Raw genomic sequence first — 13,347 nt, 5'->3', positions numbered from 1 at the left:
GACGATTCCTGATTTGGGTGCCTTTCTGTGTGGAGTTTGTATGTTCTTCCCGTGTTCTGCATGGGGTTTCCTCTGGGTTCTGTTTTCTGTCATAGCTTAAAAGCACGAAATGTATTGGTGTTGGATAAACATCCCAATGCAAGTGCCATGCAGTGAACAGGTTGCAGCTTGTGGTAGGTGAGGTGCCCGCGTGTGAGAGAGCACACACCACTCAGTAGCTACGTTTCACTCGTTAAAGTGCATCAACGGTAAAACCAATAACAATCACACCGATTAAAACCATTTAGTTCAACTCCTAACGAATAGAGTAATGTCAATTTAACATATCCACACAACCACATTTACATTGACGGCCTTAATGCATTAACTTTTCACAGGCTGTAGCTTACTTGCTCGAAAGGTTTATTTTTTCAACGTCCACAAACGAGCCTTTGATTTGGCAGCTGTCACCCCCCATAAGCGGTCAGTCGGGGGCGCCCCACAGTCCGCTCGCACGCTGCGGTGCTGGCCTCACCCCGGGATGGACACGAGCATCCTTCTTCACACAGGCGTCTCATAACTCAGCCTGACGACCTCGTGCGACGCTGTATGGTCCGTGACGTCCTCGCACCATCCGTCTGTGACCAAGTGCCCAGGGGTCACTTCTCTCCTCATTATACTTCCTCTGTCAATGTTTTAATCTAGGAGACTCTTCCATATGTTTCCTGCTGAGGTGTCTATAATTCCTATAAAAATAGATTTTCAGTACTTCAATAACCTATAATATATATAGTTTAACATATACAATAACCATCTAACTTATACTACAGTACAATATTATCTCGTCACATTTATACATATGCTATCGTTTACTACATCATACTTAATCTTAGGCATTCCTCCCTTATATGCATGTCTACATATTTTATGCCCAATGCTGAATTATTCTCGCAGTAATGAGACTTACGAGAACAATGTTGTCTTCTAAGACAGACAGTTTTCACTTTCTGGCAGCAGAGGGTGCTATCTTCCCAGAAATGTAAGCGATATCATATGCACACATGTTCACTCACTGATCACCCCAGTCGTAGGTAACTTCCAAGCTCATTTCAGCACAGCAGGACCCTCCTGAAAATGTTTTCGAACTCGGTCTAGCTTTCTGGGTAAATAAGTGATTATTTTCATTGTCATTTCCCACTCTCTGTTATAAGCTTCAGCAGCTGTAGCAGCAGTTGTATCATCATCGTCAGCAGCAGATCCCGTGTCAATGCAACATTTTCTATAAAATTATGAAAAAACACATCACAACTGTTGTGACGGACAGTTTTTTCAACTCTTCTTTCAGTTGTTGGTCTAAACAACAACAACAACAAGGCCACACATTTAGCTTGTAAGATGATGGTCCGGACAAGGCTGAGAGCATTGCATGTGCAATGTGGTGATCGCTTGTCATGCATGTGTAATAAACGACTGGACCACGATGTCTGTCCCAGTGTCCTTTATTATTCGGTTCGTGCTGTACACCCACACGGCTGTCTTTACTCTGTAGCTTCTCCACGGTGCTGACTCCAATGTCAGCCCGATCCACAACAGCAGCTCCGCTGCTGTTTCTCTCACACAGCCCCCCTTGGCTGTACTCTCTGCTGCTCTTCTCCCTCCGCAGCTCTCACAGCTTCTTGCCCTCTCTCTCTCTCTCCGCAGCTCCTCCTGGCAGCCACACCGCTGCCTCTAACAAGCAGCCCCCTCTCTCTCTCTCTCCGCAGCTCCTCCTGGCAGCCACACCGCTGCCTCTAACACGCAGCCCTCCTGGCTGTCTCCTCCCCAGCTGCACACCACTCCGCAGCTTCCTCTTATCTTCGGGGTTGGCTCCCGATCGCCGTCGGCGCCCCCCCTCTCCACACTTGCCCGCGTGGCCTCACTCTTTTCCGCTCGCACCCCGACTACTTTCCCCTTCCGGTTCACCCGCTTAAAGCCCCGAACCTTACCCCCACGTCACATGACTCCACCCCCCGTGACGTCACCTCCGGAAGGTCGCTTACGCCCGCATTACACCACCCTCCCCCGTAGAAAAATCCCAGCCGACCTCGGCTGACCAATAGCAAATCGTAATGCGGCGAACCGAGCTTCCCCCCCTAAAGGACACTAAGCATATAATGTAACAGCAAGAACAACAACAACGCAATCAACATCAACGATCGTACAAAAGCATGCAATAAATACAACTGTAAGAAGAAAATAACAAGACAACAACACTCAACGAAACGTAAGCGATTTGGAACGTGTGCGGGTCGCCGGCCCGTCCCGGACGGTCGGCGGCCCACTCGCAGAACGGGAACGCGATGAAAGTCGAGGAACGACAGGGGGTAATCCCCCTGTCGCAGCTGGAAGTCCACCGCCGTCCCGTGTCTCTAAAGAGTTAGTCTTGGGCTTGTCCTGTGACCGTGCCCGCAGCTGGGTCGGAAGGGCTGCAGGGCTCGAAGGTCCCGCAGACCTGGCAGGCGTCCTCTGAGCAGGGCCCCTCGTCCCCCGCAATGTCACGGCCGGCCTGTCTGGAACAGGTACGACAGGCGCTCTAGCAAAATCAATGGACGCAGGCAGGGGAGAGTCAGCAGCAACAGACCCCGGCAAGGCAACATTGGGGGATGACGCATCATGTAAGGGAGCAACATATGGTTTCAAGCGCGACGTATGCACAACCCAGCGACGAGACCCAATCTGGACGCGTGCTGTCTGTGGGTTGGGAACCGCAATGAGGCGTACGGGACCATGCCAGGGTTTGTGCAATTTCGGCGAGGTCCCCGGACGTACCTGTGGACAATGAAGCCAGGCTAGGTCCCCAACCTTCCAAGGGCACTCCCCCTCAGACCGTCGCGCATATCGCTCGTTCCGGGCCTGGGCTTTGGCCGTAGCCACGCGGGCATTCTCCCGCGCCTCCGTGACTCGGCGAACCGTGTCCTGAATGTATTCAGGAAGTGGTTTCCGAGGTCCCTTCACCCCAGTTCCCAATTGCACATCCACCGGCGGCACGTTTTCCCGACCATACATAAGGTAAAACGGCGAATATCCCGTAGCCGCATGAGGCGTCATCCTGTACGCCGAAAGCACCCCGGGGATGTGCAGATCCCAATCTGATTGTTGTTCACTCACGGTATGGCAAAGCATGGCAGACAATGTCCTGTTCAGCCGTTCAACCATACCATCCGTCTGCGGGTGGTATGGGGATGTCCGTACTTTCTTAGTCCCAAGGCCCGCGCACACTTCCGCCAATAATTTAGAAGAGAAATTCCTGCCCTGGTCCGTGAGGAGTCTCTCAGGCGCCCCCTTATCCATAATATACCCAAACAAAAAGGCGTCGGTAATGGCCGCGGCCGACTGATCAGGCAACGGCCAGGCCATCGGCCAACGGGAGAGGTACTCAACCCCTACCAGCAAATATTTATTACCCCTCGCCGATGGTGGAAAAGGTCCCAATATGTCCAGTGCCACCAATTCATTGACTCGAGACACCTGAATCGACTGGAGAGGCGGCACGTAAGGATGTTTCGGCACACGCAGGGCACGCGCGCACGTGCCCTACGACATCTGTCGCCATGCCGTGCCAAAAATAATGACGTTGCAACGTCAACAAGGTCTTCTGCACCCCTAAATGTAAGAGAGTGTCACAATGGAGGGTTCTAATCAACTCGAACCGCAAGGACGTTGGTACCACCAGGCGCCAACGTTCCTGGAACTCCTCCCGCCACATAAGCAGACCATCTCGGAGAGCGGTTTGCGGCCCCACAGCCGTACTCGGACTCCCATTGTCCTTAGCAGACCGCTTCCGCAAGGACACCAATGACTCATCCATCATCTGTTCCCGGATCCAGACAGACCGCGGCAGATTCAAAACCCCGTCAGCCGGTCCCGGTTCCATCGGAGTGTCCGACTTCTCGACGGCCAACGTGAGCGGCTGAGGGGGGTTTGGAATCGGCGAACACCTATGCGTCCCCGACTCACATTTACAAGGGGCGCGCCGCGGTAATCTGGAAAGTGCGTCAGCGTTCGCATGGCGCACACCCTTCCGATGTTGAATTTGGAAGGAAAATTCCTGTAGCGTGTCCAACCAACGTGCCAACTGTCCGGATGGCTGGTCAATTTTAAGGGCATATTGCAAGGCCGCATGATCCGTACGCACAATAAAAGAACGACCGTAGAGGTATGGTCGAAATTGCCGTAGGAAAAAAACAACCGCCAATAGTTCTCTGCGAGTGACACAGTAGCGGGTTTCCGCAGGAGACAAGACTCGGCTACCATACGCCACGACACGCTCTACACCCCCTTTAGACTGTGATAACACTGCCCCAATACCTGTGTCACTCGCGTCCGTATCAAGAATGAATGGGTGATCGAAATCGGGATAATCCAATGTTGGGGCCGTGGCCAATAGATCACGCAGACTCCGAAAGGCCGCCTCCTCCGGCTGTCCCCAACCAAACTTCCGTCCTTTACCCGTAAGGAGATGCAAAGGCCTCGCAATCGTCGCAAAACCCGGCACGAATCTTCGGTAATACGAGGCAAATCCCAAAAACCGCCGAACATCCCCCACGGTGGCCGGAGTCGGCCAATCCCGGACGCACGCCGTCTTTTCCGGATCCGTGGACACTCCCTCAGCGCTCACAATGTGCCCCAAATAGCGGACGGACCGTTGCAGTAGGTGACATTTCTTTGGTTTGAATTTCAATTTGGCAGAACGCATCCTCGTGAACACTGTCTCCAGCCGCGTCAAATGTTCATCGAATGTGCGGCTGAAGACAATGATATCGTCCAAATATATAAGACATGTCTCCCACTGCAACCCCGTCAAAACGAGCTCCATCAATCTTTGAAATGTAGCAGGGGCCGCATTCAATCCCATCGGGAGACAGTTGAATTGAAATAACCCCTGCGGCGTACGGAATGCGGTTTTCTCCCGTGAGGACTCGTCAAGGGGAAGCTGCCAAAATCCCGAAGAGAGGTCCAGTGTGGAAAAGAACTTAGCCCCCGACAATGCGTCGAGGGAGTCATCCATACGCGGCAGGGGGTACGCATCTGCCACCGATATCTTATTCAACTTGCGGAAATCAACACAAAATCGCAATTTGCCATCCTTCTTCTTAACCAAGACGACTGGAGCGCCCCATGGGCTGTTAGATGGCGATATAATGTCCGCAGCCAACATGTCTTCCACTGCCCCCCGTACGTGTTCTCGCTCCGCAGGACTCATCCGATGCGAATTTAATCGAATAGGGGCAGCATCGCCCGTCTCAATGTGATGGTAAAGCAAGGAAGTGCGGCCCAAATCCAAATCATCGGAGCTGAACACATCGGAATATGTCAACAACAATTTACGCAGCGCACCACGTTGCTCCATGGACAGGGAAGAATTTTCGTCACATAATTGAGCAACCCAACGATCATCCGAACTCCTTGGCTCGGAAACCCCAGCAACAACTCCCCGGCTATGTGGACAATCATGGGTCGCAAACGCCGTAGTGGCATGTGCCACAACCGTACCGGCCGGGACACGGACGTTTTCTCCCCCCGCATTAAGCACCTGTAAAAACGGTAATTGATCCGGCCGGACGATGGTCTGTGCCCCCACTAACGCCAACCCGGTTGTTATCGTGGCGGACGGTGACAACAAGACCCCTACTGCTCCTAGCCGATCAGGCAGGGGCTTCCGATACCGCAAGGGTATAAGCATCTGTGTACCAGGTGGAATGTCCACAGATGCGACGGACAGCGCCTGCACTTGTACGGCCGAAGCAGGTCGCCCCCAGGGCGACGGCAGAAACGAGATTTGACGGCCCCCCGGCAGTTCAATACAATTCTCATTGATTTTGATCAAAATGGGCATCTTAGCCAAAAAATCGGTGCCTAACAAACAAGGAACCGCCAAAGATCTCTATCAACACAACACCTGAGGCCGACACATCCCCAATAGATATCTTAGCATCCACCTGACCCACGATGCCCATGCTACCCCCGTTCGCAGCGACGCACGACCCATAAACCGGACGCACAGCCCCCGACGGAATGCCCAACAGATGGAAAATGACATCCGATATAATAGTCGCAGACGCCCCCGAGTCGACCAAAATGCGCACGTCCACACCTTGTATGGACCCCGGTACAGTGGACGAACCCGTAGCGGCCGCGACAACTCTCCGTGCCAATTTGCGCCACTGCGTAACTGAATGACAAGGCCCCGTCGATGGCCTTTCTTTAACAACAACAATAGGATCGCGCAACACAGGTGGTGGGTGAGGTGGAAAGCCTTGCCGAGTGTCTGGTGCGTGCCGACATGCCTGTTTCGGAGGATCTTTAGCCGACTTGACCGGTGCCGAGGCCTCCTGCTGCGGCGGAGCCGGGAAGCGGGCCCAGCAGTCTCTGGCGTAGTGGCCCCTACGCCCGCAGCGGAAACATTCGGCCTCGTTGCGCCGAAGCGCAGGCCTCGCCTCCTGACGGCCCCGTTCTGGTAGCACCGCGCGCGGTCTCGGCCCGCCGCGTCCCGTCCATGGAGCGGAGGCGGCCGTCAGTTGTTGAGGGCCCCGGTCATCCGGAACATAGACGGCCTGCGCAGGGTCCCACCCCAGCGCATCCCCTTCTTTGACGGGCCCCCCCGTCCACGCCGTCACTTGTTTCCAGCGACGGAGGTTGAATTGCGCATCGAGACACTTAGCAGCCATCCGGGAAGTTAGCTTCTCATGCCCACACACAGGCATGGGGATCCCTAGATCCCGAGACAACTCCAACATTTTCCCTAATATGAGAGGCTCGAGCAGGTCCTGTGGCGTCTCAGGATAAGCTGCCATGGCCAGCTCCAGCACCGCACCCCTGAACGCCACGGGCGACTCCTCTGGTGCTCGTTGTCGTTGAGCGAATCGCCGATGCGCATCATCTGGTGGCTCATAAGCATCGGCCATTTCTTGAAAAACACCACATAAAGTTGCCTTCTTATCGGTCGCTATGGAACGGAAGAATCGGACAGATTCGTCGTCCAGAAGAGTCGGCAACACCTCCAAAGCCTCCGCATCGGTCCATCTTGCTGTGCGTACCGCCGCCAAGAAGCGGCAGGCGAACGCGCTCCAGTCCCCACCGACGGAAAATTCTTTAACTGTTGTAAGGTGGCGACTCCGACTCCTCTTCCCGCCGTCTTCCAATGGTGGTGGTTGTGATGGCAAATTCAAAATGGCGTCGGCCCGCGGCGTGGCCAAGATGGCGGTTTGGCGCCACGGAGCGCGCAAAATGGCGGCCTCTTGCCGCGTGGGCAATGGCGGCGGCAGGACAGGCAACGTGGCGGCCCGCGGAGCACCACTTGCATCATCCATCGTCCCTGGCGCGACGAGATGGCATAGATGCGCCAGGACGTCCTGAAGTGCCTCCAGTTGTACCGCCATCGCTTGCCATCGTTGATCCGCGTCTGATGATGTCGACGGACCCGCCACCGCGCCAACATCCTCCACTCCCGTTCCCGTGGTCGCCTCAGCCGGGCTCTCCTCCACCACCCCAACAGGATCCGTGGTTGGAGGGAGTTCGTCGTCGTCGGACGAAGAAGCCGATGCAGGCGCCGGATTAACTTTCTTCCTCACTTGTTTCGACATGCCGTTGCACTTCCGACACCAGTGTAATAAACGACTGGACCACGATGTCTGTCCCAGTGTCCTTTATTATTCGGTTCGTGCTGTACACCCACACGGCTGTCTTTACTCTGTAGCTTCTCCACGGTGCTGACTCCAATGTCAGCCCGATCCACAACAGCAGCTCCGCTGCTGTTTCTCTCACACAGCCCCCCTTGGCTGTACTCTCTGCTGCTCTTCTCCCTCCGCAGCTCTCACAGCTTCTTGCCCTCTCTCTCTCTCTCCGCAGCTCCTCCTGGCAGCCACACCGCTGCCTCTAACAAGCAGCCCCCTCTCTCTCTCTCTCCGCAGCTCCTCCTGGCAGCCACACCGCTGCCTCTAACACGCAGCCCTCCTGGCTGTCTCCTCCCCAGCTGCACACCACTCCGCAGCTTCCTCTTATCTTCGGGGTTGGCTCCCGATCGCCGTCGGCGCCCCCCCTCTCCACACTTGCCCGCGTGGCCTCACTCTTTTCCGCTCGCACCCCGACTACTTTCCCCTTCCGGTTCACCCGCTTAAAGCCCCGAACCTTACCCCCACGTCACATGACTCCACCCCCCGTGACGTCACCTCCGGAAGGTCGCTTACGCCCGCATTACACATGCAAGGCCTGGTGGGAGCTGTGCCTATCTCCTGTTTGTGGGCAGCACACCTGCTATTTATTATAGCAGCAGAAACATGAGCATCATCAGCTGCAGCAGCAGCAACATCGCGTGAGCCCGTTTTTTTCGGTGCACTTCTCTCATCACACCGCATGTCGCACCGCGTGTCGCACCGCGTGTCACACCATGTGCGATGCCAGGTGGAGGAGAGCGGGCGGCGTACGAGTGCCGAACTGATGGTGCACTTCTCCGAGCTGGAGCGAGAGCTGACGGCGCGTCTTAGGGAGCGGCGTGACGCGTTACTCTCCCAAGTGGACACCCTGCGCCATCGCGGGCAGCAGCCACTGCTCGAGTGCCAACGTCTGCTGCAGGCGAGCATCTCCACCACCGAGGAGCTGCTATGGGAAGGTCGGCGATGCACACGATGGCTTCACTCGCATAGTGCTGGTGATGGTAGTGGTGTTTGTGATGGCTTTATTGATGTGGAGGCGGTGGTAGTCATGACTTTGCCAGTGTGGTGGTGATGGATGTTAAAGTAACTACATTTTAAATGAATGAGTTTTTTCATCATCAGGAGAAAAGGCATTGCAGACAGATCCAGAAAACAGAAATCAAGCTCTTCTGGACTTTTCCAAAAAATCTCTACAAATGCAACTGCACAGGTGGGATTCAACTCAACACTGAACATCATTTCACCGAACTTCGCATGATTATTGCGTGTGGAAGAACCATTCACATTAGTAACGCACATCAATGAGTTGTAGGTTCGTGCACCACAATCACGTGACTGCGCTGTCACATGAATATGCAGTGGGCAATTTTCGATAATGTTGAACCTGATGATGCTCTTCTTGTTCGGAGCGGTAGTGTAGGACTTAGCGCACTGCGCTACGTACATGGCGATCTGAGTTCATTCCCGCTCATGGTCAACACCAGTGACTATTATCTGAACCGGTCCTGGCTCTACCCTAGGTCGACTCGGCCTCAAATTAGTACCTGGTGTGGCGTTGGCCACCCACCCCACTGTGTGACGTGCGCGAACAGCACTTGCCCAACAGTCTGTTAAGAGTATACGGGGGATCTTTGTCTTTATCTTTGGTTGCCAGCTTGCCGGAGGTGCCGTTGCTCGTGGATGTGCCGTGCCTGTCGGCGCAGCTGGATCCGTCTCTATTGCGGGTGCTGTCTGGTCGCGTGGCGGAGCACGGCTCGCTGGCGACGCACGCACCCGTGCAGATCTCGGAGCTGCGTGCGCGCCCTGGCGCCGTGCTTGTGCGCTGGAGCGAGGTGAGCGTGGTTAGCGTGTCACGCAGGAACCAGTGTCTCCTGCACTGCGCCACCGCTCCAACCTACTTTGGAAGGGGCCCACACGTGATTTCTTTTAACGTGGGGTTGCCGTTGCACGCCAGACATCTTGACAGAGCAGGGTCCTGGCCCCATTGGCAAGGCAGCCCTAACCCGCCTTCACACCCATGGAGGAAGCAAGTACCCACCTCTGCCTGTTCAGCCGTTGCAGGACTTGTGCTGGTGCCTCATAAGCTGGGTGTTGTCAGGGTTCCTGATAGGTTCGACTTTTAGAACCCAACCACGTGCCTGTGAATTACAGATTAATAAAAGTGACATGTCTGTGTGTGTGAAAGATATTAAAATTGTGGACCAGAATCTAAATGTTGACAAGAGAAGATTGGAGTTCTCAGGAAAACTGAGCTTGATAGTTTAAATGCATAAAGGAACGTTTTTAATTAATGAGCACTGCCTGCTATGACATGGATCCAAAATACGGATATTAACGATGGAAATTAAACAGAAACTAAAAAGTGTGCAAAGAAACATGGAGAGATACAGGCTTGGAATAACAATGAGATACAGAAAGGGGAACACGTGGATTCTAGAATATATGCAGGATACAAACATACATTTTGACTGAAGAAATATCTGTGGGCTTGGGCAGGGCACGTCACCAGAGGGGACGATGGCTGGCAGTTGAAAGTATCGACAACAGCAGCTAAATGAGCCAGGAATTACGTCCACGGAACGATGAAGTTGGCTCTTGCGCAAGTGCGAGGCGCTTTCTTGCATCGCGGGATCATGAGAGATGGCAAGAGTTTGTGGGAAGGCCTTCATCCAGCAGCGGACGGACGGGCGACCTTTTGACGATGCCGCCTCTCCTGTCCTCCCCACGCAGCTGGAGGACGCCACGGCGTCGGTGCAGTACCACCTGCAGTTTTGCCGCGGTCGGGCCACGCTGGACGGCGACGAGGGCAGTGGCGGCCCTGCGCCGACCTTCACGGATGCGTACACGGGGCCCGAGCGCGAGTTCGCGCTGGCGCCCGTGGACGCCGGCGTCCACGTGACGTTCCGCGTGTGCGCACGCCATGGGCCCAAGGTTGCGTGGAGCCCCTGGAGCATTCCACTGATGGGCAGAACTCACCTCCACCCTTACGGTACGGAGCGCAGGACGCCGGCAGCGGCACCGCACTGCGCGAAGATGCGGCCCAAACACTGAAGAATAATCGTGCACATGGCTGTTGTTTTATCATACTTTACCATAATGGTCACTATAACTTGGTGAGAGGGGGTGGAGGGCACAGGATCATTTTGGATATCACTCACCACTGATGTTACTTGTGATTGAGAATCAACTACGGTCATGAAACTGCACTGCGTGGGTGACCCAGAGCTTCGTTAGGATCCGCGGTCCACCAGGCTGGTGGACCACCAGGCTGGAACCAGGGCTTGTTAGACGTGCGAGCGGTGAAGACCTGCGTCACTCCAATCACCCTACGGCATGGCGTTGGCGAAAGCGAGCCTCAAGACTCCACTGCCTTTCTCGTCACCAGAATGGACGCAGGGCAATGACGGCTTCAGCCTGAGCAGCCGGCGCAACATGGCGCTGAGGACATGCGCTGCAGACGCGAGCCCAGTGCTCTACACGAGGGAGGCCAGCCTCACCTGCGGGGAGACTGCCACGTTCCGGTGAGGGCCGCACATGCGCGCTGCAAATACAAATATAGCCTCTATGGGACATTTTTTTGCCAGTATCAAAATGATGAAAAAATAAGAATTGGCTTTTACTCTTTCTGGCAATAAATCAGGAGGTGTTGAGATGTTCAAACACCAAATAGATATCTAGTGCAAGGCGTCAAGTCTGTATTAATCACACATACTTGTGGCAAAACATGCAAACAAACATGCTCTGGTAATATATGCATTGTCTTTGAAACTGATTGGCCTCCACCAGAGACAGTCTTCTTTATGGCCTTGTCTCACCAGGGTTGTACCAGAGAACGCCAAAAGGCAATGCAAGTATCAGTGTATTCATAGCTCGGGCTGAGCATTTATATCTATGGGACCTTTTGCCAGTATCAAGAATGGGTGAAGCCTATTTTTCTTTTTCATCATAGCCATGTCATCCTCTAATTGCCAAACATCTTTTAACTTAAAAATACTCGAGTGCACCTAGCCTGGCACACGTGCTGGGGTGATATCATAGTTACTTACATGGGTACTGCTACTGCTGTTTAGAATTGAGGCGGTGGGAGCCACAGACCAGCGCGACGGTGTGGGGCTGAGCGTCGGCTCCCCCAGCGATCTGGACTCCCTGCAGAGGGACGGGGCTATCTGCATCGCCACCAACGGTTTGTGCGACGCCAACAGCCTTCCCCTAGAGGGCGACACCCTATCGACGAGGATAAGTCTGGCTGGGTGAAGCAGATTGCACTCTGTTCCTGGGTAATAAGTGTTATTTCGTAATTGCTTATGCCTAAAAAGTATAGAAAATGGCTATTATTCCGCACAAACTTTGCTTTTGTGACCAGGACAGTGATATTTGTAAATTTACCTATTTTCAATGAGAAACGGGCTAATTTGTTTATTTTTGTTCACATAAAGTCAGAAAAAAACAACATATAAATCACAATTAACATGTATTTATACTAAAATAATACAAAATAACTACAAAAGATTTACAAGTGAGTAGTTTTTCGAGATTTACGATTATACTGTAAATCACTTTCACGAATCAGCCTCCAAATGTCGTCTCCCATCATGTTCTCGTTATACTGTCCTTGGTAGCGGCGTTCAAAGTCCAGTATATCCTGGTGGAAGCGCTCACCTTGCTCCTCCGAGTATGCTCCCATGTTCTCCTTGAATTTATCAAGATTAGCATCAAGGATATGGACTTTGAGGGACATCCTACAGCCCATTGTGCCGCAGTTCTTCACATCGTTTTTGACCTTGTGATTGCCCAGGAAGCCACGAACCACTGCGACAACGCTGTTTCAAGCCACTTTCTCCTTACTAGTAAGCTTCTTGGGGAATTAATTGCACTCCAGGATCTTCTTTATCTGTGGTCCGATGAAGACACCTGCTTTGACCTTTGTCTCAGACAGCTTAGGGAAGAAGTCTTGAAGGTACTAGAAGCCTGCCGACTTCTTATCTACAGTCTTGACAAATTGTTTCATAAGGCCCAATTTGATGTGCAGTGGTGGCATCAGCACCTGCCGGGGGTCCACCAGTGGCTCCCACTTGACGTTTTTCCTCCCCACAGAGAACTCGGTCCGCTGTGGCCAGTCCCGCCTGTGGTAGTGCGCCTTGGTGTCCTGCTGTCCCAAAGGCAAAGATAGCAGGGAAACTGGTAAAATCGCCTTGGAGACCCATCAGGAATGCCACCATTTAGAAGTATCCGATAACCTCCCAGCCGTACTCATCATATTTTAAGGCGTCCAGCAAGGTCTTGATGCTGTTGCAATCCTCTTTGAGGTGCACCGAGTGGGCCAGGGGAAGAGACGGGTACTTGTTACCATTATGGAGCAGCACGGCTTTGAGGCTCCTGGATGAGCTGTCAATGAAGAGGCACCACTCATTCTGGTTACAGGCGATTCCGATTGCCTCGAACAGACTGGTCACATTGTGGTAGAAGCAGAGCCCATCTTGACGGGTGAAGAAGTTGCAAAAAGTTTTCTGACGCTTCCTCTGACCTGTGACTTGCACACTTTCATCCAACAAGTTCCACTGCTTGAGCCTAGGCGTCAAAAGCTCGGCATTGGACTTGGTGAGACCAAGATCTTTGATCAAGTCGTTGAGCTCTTTTTGGTTGGGGTAGTATGGGTTTCTCTCCTCAGCTCCACCTC

General features: G+C 53.4%; 1 protein-coding gene across 2 annotated transcripts in view; it reads left to right on the top strand.

Moving 5' to 3' along the window:
* CRLF3 (cytokine receptor like factor 3) overlaps positions 1-13,347 on the top strand; it is a 35,033-nt gene that overhangs the window by 9,413 nt on the left and 12,273 nt on the right. Inside the window, exons 3-8 of one of the 2 annotated variants that reach the window (XM_078872977.1) lie at positions 8,419-8,626; positions 8,796-8,880; positions 9,325-9,502; positions 10,401-10,659; positions 11,056-11,191; positions 11,741-11,853. In XM_078872977.1, the coding sequence (XP_078729103.1) occupies positions 8,419-8,626; positions 8,796-8,880; positions 9,325-9,502; positions 10,401-10,659; positions 11,056-11,191; positions 11,741-11,853 (979 nt within the window). Of the gene's footprint in view, positions 1-8,418; positions 8,627-8,792; positions 8,881-9,324; positions 9,503-10,400; positions 10,660-11,055; positions 11,192-11,740; positions 11,854-13,347 lie in introns of both variants that reach the window. The other variant, XM_078872976.1, reaches the window with a different exon arrangement.

Source organism: Lampetra fluviatilis, chromosome 35 (genome assembly GCF_964198595.1).
Source record: "Lampetra fluviatilis chromosome 35, kcLamFluv1.1, whole genome shotgun sequence".
NCBI classification, from domain to species: domain Eukaryota; kingdom Metazoa; phylum Chordata; class Hyperoartia; order Petromyzontiformes; family Petromyzontidae; genus Lampetra; species Lampetra fluviatilis.
Note: the sequence above shows the minus strand (reverse complement) of the source record. Positions and strands in the feature narration are given on the sequence as shown.